The sequence below is a fragment of the Halichoerus grypus genome, chromosome 5 (assembly GCF_964656455.1).
Source record: "Halichoerus grypus chromosome 5, mHalGry1.hap1.1, whole genome shotgun sequence".
Lineage (NCBI taxonomy): Eukaryota > Metazoa > Chordata > Mammalia > Carnivora > Phocidae > Halichoerus > Halichoerus grypus.
The window spans coordinates 185,424,133-185,436,607 of NC_135716.1; the positions used below are offsets into that span (position 1 = coordinate 185,424,133).

Consider the following 12,475-nt stretch of genomic DNA (forward strand, 5'->3'; position numbering starts at 1 on the left):
TCTTAAAGATGCTTCTCTACACAAGTACATCTGTCTTTATCACAAGCATCAAAATGCAGTCTGCAGAATCAGGCGATGATTTCCTACACTGGGTGGCTTGCACTTCATCCTTCTCCTTCAGTGATGCCCACGTTGCTCACGAGTCACGCTTGTTGCACGAGCAGTTCAGAGCTCCTCGTCTGGAGGACGTAGACCTTAATCACATATTCAACAAGTGCATCTACCGAATTTTCCTTTTCATAAAAATTTCACAAACAGACACGATAATGACCGCTAAACACGAGTCATGCACAGTTTACTTATAACAGAAGCAATTTACAATCAGGGGGACATGGGACATACACCGGCCTCCTTCTCAATGGTTTTTTTTTTTTTTAAACATTATATGAAAACCTGACATTTACATTTGATTTCTTTTTCAACACTATACAGTTCTAAAAGGAAAAAAAAAACAAACAAACCCAAACAACGAAAGCAAACTGAACCAAGTCTGTACTGAAACAATGGCAAGAGGGAGATGTGGATACACAGGTACGGGATTCTTGCCAGCAGGTGCAAACACGTACGCGTTACGTGACGCGCTCCGACACGGGGGCTCAGCTTCCCTCGTTGCGGGAACGTCGACGATATAAAACACACCGATAGAAACCTCCGGAATTACTTTGCTCACAAGTGAATTGCACATTTGGAAAACTCAAGCTGCCTTTTGTTTTTATTTTTTTCCCAAAACGGTAATCCGAATCGGTGACGGAAAGGAAGAACATAACAAACTGGAATGCAAGGAGGAAAGGAACGCTCCTGGAATCACGCAGGAATGTCTTGTCACAGTATCGTTCGCTGCTGCGGAGACAGGTTCATGGCTTCTGATACCCGGCTGACCTCCACCGACCAGGAGCGGCCGCGGCCTCGCGACCCCAGCCGGGAGGGGCGCAAGGTGCCCGACTCTCCTGGGTGGCGCTGCCCCCTCGCCTCTCCCCCAGGACAGCACAGTGAATACAGCTCAGTAGATTTCAGTCACTTGGGCAGGGGGCTGGGGGGCGGGGGACAGGGCAGGGGGCTGGGGGGCAGGGGGACAGGGCAGGGGGCTGGGGGGCCACAATCCAGTGCTTTGAGGCTTCAAGGCTACCAACGGGTGGTATGTATTTGGGCAAGAGCTTTGCGAACGCTCACTGAAGAAGCAGCTAGACAGAGAAGGCCGAGGGTCCTGCGAGTTTCCAGGGCCAGGCTTGGGCCACGGAGGTGCTGGCCTTGAACAGGAAGGCCACATGGGCTCAGCCTGTCCCACTGATCCAAACCCAGAGTCCCAGGCCGGCTGCAGGAACATGCACCCCTGGGTTCAAAACAGGGGATCTCTGGGTCCCACTCATGAAAGGTCTGGCTGGCCAAAGGATCGGCAGCTCCATGCGTCCTACCCAGTTGTCCCAGGAATGAGAGCAGCAGTGGGGGGATGGTGTCAGTCTGCTGGGGGCCGGAGTCTGAGGGGCGGTGGAGGGGGCAGCGGGGAGCCTTCCTTTTGAATTTCCATTTGGGAAGGTCAACGGTCCAAAGGAGGAATGCCGTTGATGCTGGACGGAAGGGCCCTGGCCCAGTGGGGCCCCAGGTTGACAGGTTGACCCTGGCCGCCACCCAGGGACACAGTGGTCAGCCAGGCGGTTGCCCGGTTGCAGCCGAGCTCTGAGGCTGGGGTCTCAGAATTCTAGCCGCCGAGACCCCTGGCCCCCACGGTCCAGGCTGGGCCCGAGTGGCCGTGCTGGTGCTGCAGCCTGGGGACAGAGAAGAGTAGGGAGGGCAGCCTGCTGTACTCGGGCGTGGGGAGAGGCACCAGGGTGGGGACTAAGTGCTCCCTTTGTCAGGGGTCCAAGGACAGACCCCCCCAAACCTGCCAAGTGCTTGGGCCCAAGGGGCTGAACGTTCAGGAGAAATGGGTCTAGCTCTAATCATTTTCAGGGGGACAAAAGTAAGGGCTGAAGATGAGGAGGTGGGGCTCTGGGAAGGAGGGAGAGAGAAGATGCGGCCACGGCTGGCCGGAAATGACGGAGCCCACGGAGCAGTCCCGAGGCGGCGGCCATGGTCCCTTATCTGTTCTGGGACCACGGAGGACAGACGCTCAAGTCTCCACCCTGGTGCTCAGGCCAAATTTCCTATCTTAGGCAGAGAGAGTCATATCGCAAAAAAAAGCACACACCTTATTCTTTAGCAGAAGAAATATAATTTGGGTTTACAGAAATGGGCATTCGTATCTGAGGTTGACTCTGCAAAGGGGTCCCACCTGGGTGGAGGGGAAATCCCACACTGCGCCTGCGACCCTGGCAGGGGTGGATGCGCGCGAGGAGGTGAGGGGCTGTGTTTGCAAAGCCTCGCCCACGGGCCTTCGCCCACTCTTCCTCGAGCAGGGTGCCCTGCCAGCCTGTGGGTGTGCGGCAGCGGCCCGGGTGCGGTCTCGCTGCCTCCCGTGGGCCAGGAGCGGGCAGAACCCTTCCACTGGGGCCCGCAGCGGTGTGGCGCCCTCGGGGCCTCCCCACGCAGGTCTCCCAGCGCGGAAGCACACGATTGTCGCCGGCCTGGAGCGGCGGGGACACGGGGACTCGGCTGCTCTGACCGGCCTGCTGCCCCTGGGCCAGTGCCCGGGGCTCGCCGGAGCCCCGTCCCCAGGCGCCCCGCACCCCTGCCGCTTGCATCTACATTCTTTTTTAAGGGCAACTTGGACGATCTTTTTCTCTTCCTGTTGGGACGCTATTCTTTTTTCCTTCCAAACAATAAAAGAAATAAATAGAACACTTGTCTTAAATGCAAATGTAACTGAAACTCTAATTTAACAAAAACACGTGATTGTCTGGAAACGGGCAGCAGGATCCGTCGGGGGGCGCGGGGGTATTTGGCACATTAAAAACCTCCCCCCACTCCCTGGTTATCGATCACACAACACACAACCTTATACACGGTTTTGGTCCTTCACTAGATACTTATATTAACATTATTCCTTCACAATAAGAATGTCTAATGCCAAAATACTGTTAAGGAAGAAATAAAATAAGAAAAGAAATGAATTAGAAAAAATTACAAGTTATATACAGATTAAGGTAAATTCCATCAGGGAAAAAAAAATTATGATTTGAAATTGGCCCCTATGGGAATAATTTAAAGCCCATCCGAGTGGAAAGGCAGATCCATCCTGAGGAGGTGCCGTCCGGCCGGGCCGTGCGGTCTTGGCTTCCCGGGAGGCAGGTCCTACCCGGAGGCCCTTCCATTCTGGAGCTGGTCTGGCCTGCCAAGAAGCCGCACAAAGAGGTGGCGGTCATGTCCCAGAGCCGGGGTCTCACGCAGGCAGAGCCCGGCGGCCTGGGGCGGGTGAGCCGCAGAGCATGCCCCGCGGAGGCCACGGAGGGGGGGGATGCCCGCTTCCTTCCCCTTGTCCGTCTGACGGGGGTGGGGGGGGCTGGAGAAGTAGCCGGTGGGCCCTGCCTTCCACAGAGCGGCCATGGGGGGCCGGCACGGGTGTGGCTGATGCGTGGACCTTGTCGGGAGGAGCGTCGGGTGCCTGGCCCACCGCTCTCACACCTCCCCCATACAATTGGGGGGTCTTGGTGGGGGCCACAGGCATGAATCCCATGCCGCACACGTGGGACGCGTGCGACAGGCCTCTCTCGCAGCCTTGGGCCAGCCCAGGATACCATGTCTGAGAGTTCCACCGTACAGTTTGAAACTGCTCGCAGGCGGGGGCCCCAGGCCCCTCATTTCTGCTCGGGGGCACCCAGGATCACGTTGGCTTTACAAATATGGTCAGGGATAGAAAACTTCTCCGTTATCTACAGTATAAAGAACACACCCAGACACAGTACCAGTTTCCAGGCAGGTTTGGGTTTGCAAAGAAGTGGAGATTTGAAAGCAATGCAAAATTACTTTTAAAAAACAATTTGCAAGTCATCTTTCGATTTTTTAAAAAATACTGTCTATTTTTAAAACCACATGCTTAAATAGACTCTGTCGTCAATAAGATTACCAAAAGGGTTACTCTTGTAATTCTCATTATAAAAAATCGTCTGGGCGATCTCCCTTTGTAGAGCACACCCGTGTCTGTCCAGTCCTTTCTGAGACACCCCGCGGATGCCCCAGTGGCCCGCTGCCTTCATTCAGTCTGGGATTAAAATCCCACCCTCATCCACTGGGTTGGTTCTACGAGGCGTGGCCGGCCGTGCACTGTACCCTTCCGGAACGCTGTTCTTAAGACCAATTCTTGGACGGTGGGCCTCCTGGATGGCTCAGGGACTCCTGGGCTCTGAGTTTTCATTGGAAAAGTTAGAGCTGAACCATGGTGTGTGTGGGGGGACGGATGCTGAGGAGTGGTCAACGCAGGTGACGGGGCAGTGGGGGGGGTCTCTCTGGCCCAGGGCACGCCGCTCCCCGAGGCTCCCTTCTCCATATTCCGCAGCCGGGATTTCTGTTGGGACGGTGGGGCCCCGAGGTCGCCTTGCTTGGACTCTGACCCCGGCCCCTCCTGGGCCCGTCAGAGGTGGTTGATGGGGTTAAAGGCTCCGGACTCCGGCGTGGCTCCCGTGATGTTCAACCAAGCGTCCAGAGGGCTCTGGGAGGAGGTGTGGAGAGGAGCTTCCTCGGAAAGGGACAGCATCATTGCATACGCCTGGCCGGAGAGAGGACAAGGACACACACACACACACACACACACACACACACACACACAGGACAGACAGGTGAGCCGTGTGAGCTGGGGTTCTGCAGATCCCAGGCTGGCCCTTCCTGGCCCCCCCTGCCCTCTGGCTGGGCTCAGCCTTGCCCAGATCTGGACGGAGAGGGGGAAGGCCAGACTCTCCCCTGGGGCCCGGAAGAGGTAGATGCGGGGGTGGGGTGGGGGGGGCTGGAGGTGTGTGTGAACGTCAGCTGGGCTCCCATGCAGAGGGACAAGGTGCCAGGGTCCTGGCCTGCACAGGGGCTCCCACGGCTCTTTGGGGGTGCTTCCCCCCTGCAGTCATCTCTCTGCCCCACCCCACTTTTGCGAGGGCCCCGGGAATTGGCTGGTAGTCCACAAGAGGCCGTCCCTGTCTGGTGGGCCTTGGGGGCTGCCCGTCTGGACAGCTGTGGGGACAGTACAGAGCTACTTGGGGAAGCGGATGCACAGCTTGTCTGAGCTGAGCCCGGAGCATGGCTAGTCCACAGGATGCTCCTTCTGCCACGAGCCATAGGGCACGAGGCAATGGGACCTGGGCGGCCACTCAGAGCAGAGCGGGGTGGGGGAAGGCCAACCCTCCTCCCACCCGGGTTCACACTCTGGACAGGATTAGTAAAAGACAAAGACAGACACGCAGACGGTTTTTGCTGAGACTCGGGGTGGGCTGACGGAAACCCCGCCCCTCCAGATGGATGGAAGCAGGAAGCGAGGCCCTGTGGCCGCCTGTCCTAAGGAATGGGGTCGAGGTGCACCCGGGTGCCCTTGCTGACCCTGTCACAGCTCCAGCTTGGAAGTACTGACCGCATGACGGACAGCTTCCTTCAAGAGAAGCCTGGGCTGCCAGCCACGCTTGCTCGGATCAGAGGGAAGGAGGCCTACATAGCTTCCGGGCTGGACCAGCTCCTGGACAAGAGCACAGTGACCCACGTGCCTGTGAGCGCCCGGCTCACATGCACCTGCCTCAATCTCTCCCTGCCCCACCCCTGCTTGTGGGGAAGTAGCTGTCGCTTGGGCGTCTCTCTAGCCGAGGCAACGGGCCCGGGGACCCGTGGTCCTGCTGTGCCCCACGCATAGGACGGCCACCAGCAAAGGAGGCGCGGCCGCCACCCGCCATCCAGCCTGGGGGTGCCGGGGGGGGCTCTGCTGGGTACCTACCTGGTTCTTAGCCTGCCTGTACAGGGTCTGCTTTAAAGTCTCAGAATCTAAGGTGGAATTAAGCACATCTTTAACTTCAAACGCTTCCTCAGCTGCTCTGCGGAGATCCAGCCCCTTCCCAAAAGTCGGCATCGGCTCCAAAGCTAACAGGCCGCCTGGTTGCTCCTCAATACACCTGCACCAATGACCGGGGAGAGGGGCCTGGCGTTAGCTGGTCTGGCCTCTGACCGCCTCTCTGACGCCCCACGGCGGGCTCTGTGCCCGCATGCACGCCCCGGCGTCTCCACGAGCCACATGCACAAGGAGACAGACACACAGACACATGGACACCTGGACAGAAGCCACACAGATGCAGGAGAGGGACGGACAGAGGGGCACGGAAGGCGGTGAGTACGTGCACACACATTGCAAGCAGCAGGCGGGGTGCCCGGGTCTCTGGGAAGGGAGGACAGATCCGGAGGCAGCTCTGGAGGGGCCGGGGCTCCCGCTCCCAGGACCCCGGGGACAGGGGGGATTGGCCGTCCCTGGAGCAGGCCTCCTGGATCCACAGGACTCCCCCAGGAAGGTCTGGAACGCTGGAGCACGCCCGGTGCCAGACGCAGGCCGGGGGCAGTCGGGCCGCACGGGCAGGGGCCCCAGCCGGCACCACATCCAAAGCTCGCTGAGCCCCTGCTCAGCACAGCCCGCTCGGGCCAGGCGTCACTGCCTGGGCCACTCACCAGAGACGGTGGGGCGGCAGGACCAGGTCCTTCACAGCTCGGGAGCGTGCCTCTCCCTTCTGGGGAAGTGTGTGTGTGTCGGGGGCAGGTGGGCTGGGCCCTGACCCCCTTGCTCAGGCAGGCCTCGCCTGGGCCTGCGTGTGGAAGGCCCCCCTCCCGCGGGGGAGACGCCTGCTGGGAATGAGGGTGAGCCCAGCTGGGGGGATGGTGGGGTCCTGGGTGGTTTGAGGGTGAGGTCACCCTCATGACGCTCAGGGCCCTCCCCGGCCCGGGCCCTAGCTTGTGAGGCTGCCCAGGTGCGGCCCACGGAGGGCCGGTCCCCACCTTCGGGTGTGTTCGAAGCCCACGGCCAGGGAGGTGGGCGGCTCCTCGTCCTCCTCATCCTCATAGGCCCCCTGGGGCTCAGGCGTGGGGGACACGGTGTCGTCCTGGGACTTCCCCGCCAGACTGTCATCCTCCTCCTCCTCCAGTTCCTCCTCCTCTTCCTCCTCCGCATCCTCTGGCTTCCCGCTGGCTAGGCCCGCACACTGCGAACTGCCGTCCCGGTCCCGGACCTCCGGCCTGGAGTGACAGGGGAGGGAGTTGTCCTCAGACCCCAAAAGGCCTGCGACTGTCCTCACCCCCTGTGAAGAGAGCCTGCTTTCGTGGTCATGGGGACCCTCCGAGCCGAGGTTCTGAGTGCCTCGTCCAAGCCCTCGGCCTGGGCCGCCGCCCCTGTGGAGTAGGTTGAGGAGAGAAGGGTGCCTCAGCAGCAGGGCTCCCGAGGGGACACCGGCCGCCAGGGATTCAGGGTGTGTGTGTCAGGGAAGGAAGCCACGGCCAGTCTGGTGGGGAAGGAGGTCTTAGGTGCTGGAGCTGGCGTTGGGCACTGCACAAGGGGTGCCCTTGGGGAGGTTTGCTGATCGACCCTTGCTCAGTCCTCCTGGCCAGCCATGAGGACATAGGGACACTGGCTACCCAGAGTGACAGGTCCCCTTTGCAGATGGAAGGTCTGGGATCCTGGGGTTCTGCAGAACGAGGGCTGGGCTGTTGTCAGCCAGGGAAACCTGCCCAGATGAGTTTGTTTCAGAGACTGGTGGCTTCTCTCCTGCAGGCCAGACCCCACCTCATTTCCCTCAGTGTCACTCCAGCTGGGTGAGACTTTTCCAATCTGGATCCTCGTTTTTAAAAGGAAAGAATCCAAGCTGAGCAAGGGCGAGCCTTCTTGCTTCTTTCAGAAAATGCCACTAGCCCGAGGGCCACCTGGCAGGTGTCCAGCATGCAGGTGGAGGGGGACAGGGAGGGTGGGCACATGCCTCCCGAGCCCACATCTGGGCCCCCATTCCTCCTGGACCTTGCATGGCCCACAGAAACCCGTCCGCAGCTGTCAGGGGAGGCAGGAGTCCTGCTCTCGGCGTCGAGGCAGAGGGGGGGCCCTTTCTGAGTGACACTGGCCTCCAGACACAGGGGCTTGTGCAGACGGGCCGGGCCACGGAGGTCCCTGGTGGCTGGGCTCTCGGCCATCCTCATCTTTCCTCCTTGCTTTTCCCAGAGAAAAGTACAAGATACTGACACCTGACCTGCCTTCCCAGACGGGCAGAACCTTGCCTGATGCTTCCCTTCTTGGGGGTCTCACCTGTGCTGTCACCAGAACACGTCCGCCCACCAACGACAGGGGCTCTGGAGCCAAGTGACACAGGCCGGGACTGGGTCCTGCCCCTCCCTGTGGTCCCCCCTCCGCCAGGGGGGCCTTGCCAGCTCAGAGCCTGTGCCCTCTTGGCAACGTGGGAACACTCCCATGCTGAGGATGGGACGAACAGCGCAGGTGGGAGACTTGGGGGCCGGGACTCGGATTCTGTTCCACAGGCAGCCCCGTGCATGTTTAATCGGACCTAAGTGCGCTGTGCGGTTCTATGTGTGAGCCCCTCTGGGAGCAGGGAGCACAGTGCCCACGACCCATCTGCCCACTGGCAGGGGGCTGCAGCAAGCAGGAGCGCCCGGGGAGGGGCGGCAGGGACCGGGGATGGGGGCCGGCAGGCTGGCGGCACCTGCACGGGTGTCCGGACCTCCAAGCAGCCGCCTGCGGCACGTGACGTCCCGGGGCCACCGTGACCCTGCCCCGGGCCGGCGCTTCAACCCCAGGAGCCCCGACTCTCCTGGCTCTGGAGGCTGGAGTCCGAGATCCAGGCGCGGGCGGGCCTGCTCCCTCCTGAGGCCTCTGGAGGTGGCTGGCGGTCCTCCGCGCCCCTTGGCGGTGGCGGCATCTCCGCATCGCCCCAGCTCTGCTTCCTCTGTAAGCGCTTCCCCGCGTGTGCGTCTGTGTCCTGATCTCGCCTTAGGACATCATGCGGGATCGGGGGCCGCCCCGATGACCTCATCTTAACCGACTACATCTGTAAAGACCCTATTTCCAAATAAGGCCACATTCCGAGGTACTAGGGGTTAGGATTTTGGGGGGATACAATTCAGCCCAGGTATTAAAGGGGTTATAGGGCCAGGAAGCCTGGCTGTCCCTAAATTCTCCCTGATGGTCAAGAGAAGGAAACTGGTTCTGGATGTGAACCGGATAATGTTGATCTTGGCCCCAAACGGAACCGCCAACGTCTCACCACTTTACACAGATTAATGGATTCATGTCACCTGTGATCGTGGTTCTCACTTCCAACCATGACGTGGGGCATCTCCTGGAGGCTCCCCGGCTCCCAGGACAAGGCCTCAGCGGGACAGGATATCCGAGGGCCTGGGTTTGTGGTCGGCTCTCTGCCCCGGGGCTTCCTGAGGGATCTGGGGCCAGTCTCCTCTGTCTGACCACCACCAGGGGCGGTCGGGAAAGCGCTGGTGAGATGCTCCATGGTGAAGGTCAGGGTGCTGTGGTCTCCTCCCTCTCCCCTCTGTCCCAGTGGGTTTCGTGGAGAGTCCTCCTCACGGCTAAGAGCTGGGCCTGCTCCCCGGGCTTGAGGCGTGAGGGCCTTTCTGGTGATCCTGGAGGTTGGTGCACCCCGTGGAGGACGTTACTGACAAATCCTCGTAGGTTCTTCATCTGCCAGTCCCGGGTGCAGAGTCTCAGTCCAAAGGACAGTCTTTAACAGCCAGGATGTGTCTTGTGGCCCATCAGCAGGGCTCTGATAAGGCCTGGCACCCGGGTCCTCACATCTGTGACTTTCTCTCAAACAGGCTGCAGAGTTGCCTGAACACAGGCTCCCCGTGCCTCCCGAGGGGCAGGGATCTAGGTTCCTGTGAGACCACCATGTGCGTGCCGGGAGCCATGGATGGACAAGGGCGCTCTGTCCACAGCAGAGCAGGCAGGACTGCACCCGGGCCGGAATCTCCACTGCCGAGCCAGGGTCAGGCTCTGGAAAGCGGGGCCCACAACCAGACTCTCCCACCAGCCCCTCCTCGGAGCCCCCCCAGGGCCCTACCCAGCAGGCAGGTGAGATCACCTTGCAGGGGGCACGACTTAGCATGTGGCAGCCCCAGGAAAAGTCCAAGTTCATTTACAAATTCGACAGGCCTTCCCCTAGGAGTACCGAAGATGCAGCCTGTCCTGGAGGAAGCCGGGTCTCCTGAGGACCCCCTTCATTGGCTGGAGGTGGGCGGGGATGGCGCCTGGCCTTGGGGGGGCCACAGATCTGCATAAGGGCCAGGGCCAGGGCTCTGGCTCCAGGTTCTGGCCTGGCTTTATGGCTGGAGCAAGGTCCCCCACTTCACTGGGCTCAGTTTTCCACTGCAGAATTAGGGGATCGCACCCCAAGGCTTCTTGGTGTTTGGAGTGTCTCCGGTTTTTTCCAGCTGGTCTGGCACCAGCGTTTACCCAAGGAGAATGTTTTCCTGGGGGGTCTGAAGTGTCCTTCCACAGGGACCCCCGGAGGCAATGCTACCCGCTGAGCCTTGGGATCCAGGGTTGTGCAGAACACCTTCCATATCTTGAATCTGAATTCTGCCATTTTCCTGCCACCATGAGCACATGTGTGTGCATGTGTGCGTGTGGGTACACGTGTACATATGTGTACAAGTATACATGTTTGCATGTGTGTGCATGTGTTGTTTATGTGTGCACATGCGTGATTTCATGTGCATGCATACATGTGTATGTGTGCAAATGCATGTATATGTGTGTGCGTGTGTGCACATGTCATTGTGAGTGTGTGTACGTGTATGTGTGTGAGTGCATGTATGTGTGCATGCACTGTGAGTGCACGTGTGTGTGCACACCTATTTATGCCTGTATGTGTGGTTTTGTGTGAACGTATACATATGTACATGTGAGCACGTGTGAGTTCGTATGCATGTGCACAGCAGTGCATGTGCGTGCATGTGCATGTGTGTATATGCATTCATGCCCGTGTATACATCTGTACATACATGCGTGCTTGTGTGGTTTCGCACACACACATGTGTATATGTGCACATGTGCGGATGCGTGTGTATACATGTGTACATGCATGTGCATGTCTGTGGTTTCTTGCACACGTGCGTGTGTGCGTGTGTATATGTATGTGTGCATGCGTGTGCATGTCTGTGGTTTCTTTCACACGTGCGTGTGTGCATGTGTGTACATAGTGTGCATATCTGTGTGGCTTCGTGCACACACATATATGTATGTGTGCATGCCTTGTGGTTTTGTGTGCCTGTGTGTGAGTGCATATGCACGTGTGCGGGGGGCACTCCTGTGAGGAAACCTTCAGTGCCTCGGATTAAATGGAAATGTTCTGGACTCTCAGGCCCCCAGCAGGGTTCATGGCAGGAGCGCTCGCCTGGTCCGTGCTCTGCCGCACACTTGTGACACCCAAGCCAAACCAGGCCGGCGCCTTGGCACCCCACGGCCGTTACTGGTCGGGACGCTTACGCCCCTCACCCTCTGCAGACCCAGACACTGAGGCGGGGGGCGGGCAGTCCTTGCTGAAGCCCCCCTCCCCCCGCGACCACTTCCAGGTGGCAGAGCCAGGGCCAGAACAGATGCCGGCCATGGCCCTCGGTCTCCCCCTCTGCCGTGGGCCCCGGTCCCTGTCTGGGGGCACCTGGGGGCCAGTGCTGTGGGGGGGCTCCTCTGGGTGTGGCCACACATGTGGGCTCTGGATCTAGATCTTCTTGGGGTCCAGAATCGATTTCTTACCGTTTGTCAGTTCGTGTTGATGCTTGGTTCATCTCACTATTGGCAATAAAGTTTCTGATTTCAGAGAAATAGGAGTCTTCTTTCTCATCTAAAAGTGCATGGTTGTCTGACTCGGAGGTGGGGGAGGAGGCACTGGTCCCCAGGTGGTTCGTGAGGACCCCGGAGTGCTGGCTCACTGTGGGAGAGGGGAGCATCAGAGGAGGGGCATCCCTCAGCTGAGCCCTGCCCTTCCCCTCCCTCCCCTCCCCTGTCTTCCCCTCCCCTCTCCTCTCCTCCCCTCCCCTGTCTTCCCTCCCCCTCCCCTCCCGTCTTCCCTCCCCTCCCCGTCTTCTCCATCCCCTCTCTCCTCTCTCCTCCCCTCCCCATCTTCCCCTCCCTCCTCTCCCCTCCCCATCTTCCCCTCCCCTCTCCTCCCCATCTTCCCCTCCCCTCCCCATCTTCCCCTCCCTTCCCTCCCCTCCCCATCTTCCCCTCCCTTCCCTCCCCTCCCCATCTTCCCCTCCCTTCCCTCCCCTCCCCATCTTCCCCTCCCCTCCCTTCCCTCCCCTTCCCATCTTCCCCTCCCCTCCCTTCCCTCCCCTCCCCATCTTCCCCTCCCCTCCCCTCCCCTCCCCATCTTCCCCTCCTTCCCCTCCCCTCCCCATCTTCCCCTCCCTCCCCTCCCCTCCCCATCTTCCCCTCCCCCTCCCCATCTTCCCCTCCCTCCCCTCCCCTCCCCATCTTCCCCTCCCTCCCCTCCCCTCCCCTCCCTTCCACCTGCCATCTCTTCCTGTGGCTCCCATCTTTCGAACCCTCCCCTCCGCGCTCTTGCACTCAGCGTAGCCC

At 59.8% G+C, this 12,475-nt stretch overlaps 1 protein-coding gene across 2 annotated transcripts in view; it reads right to left on the bottom strand.

Annotated features, from left to right (window-relative positions):
- Positions 1-1,089: 1,089 nt before the first annotated feature.
- The window catches only part of PRDM16 (PR/SET domain 16), a 314,516-nt gene continuing 303,130 nt past the window's right edge, over positions 1,090-12,475 (bottom strand). Inside the window, exons 14-17 of one of the 2 annotated variants that reach the window (XM_078073881.1) lie at positions 11,651-11,825; positions 6,883-7,119; positions 5,840-6,014; positions 1,090-4,639 (exon numbers count right to left, since the gene is read on the bottom strand). In XM_078073881.1, the coding sequence (XP_077930007.1) occupies positions 4,505-4,639; positions 5,840-6,014; positions 6,883-7,119; positions 11,651-11,825 (722 nt within the window). In that variant the 3' untranslated portion in view covers positions 1,090-4,504. The remainder of the gene's footprint in view (positions 4,640-5,839; positions 6,015-6,882; positions 7,120-11,650; positions 11,826-12,475) is intronic. The other variant, XM_078073882.1, reaches the window with a different exon arrangement.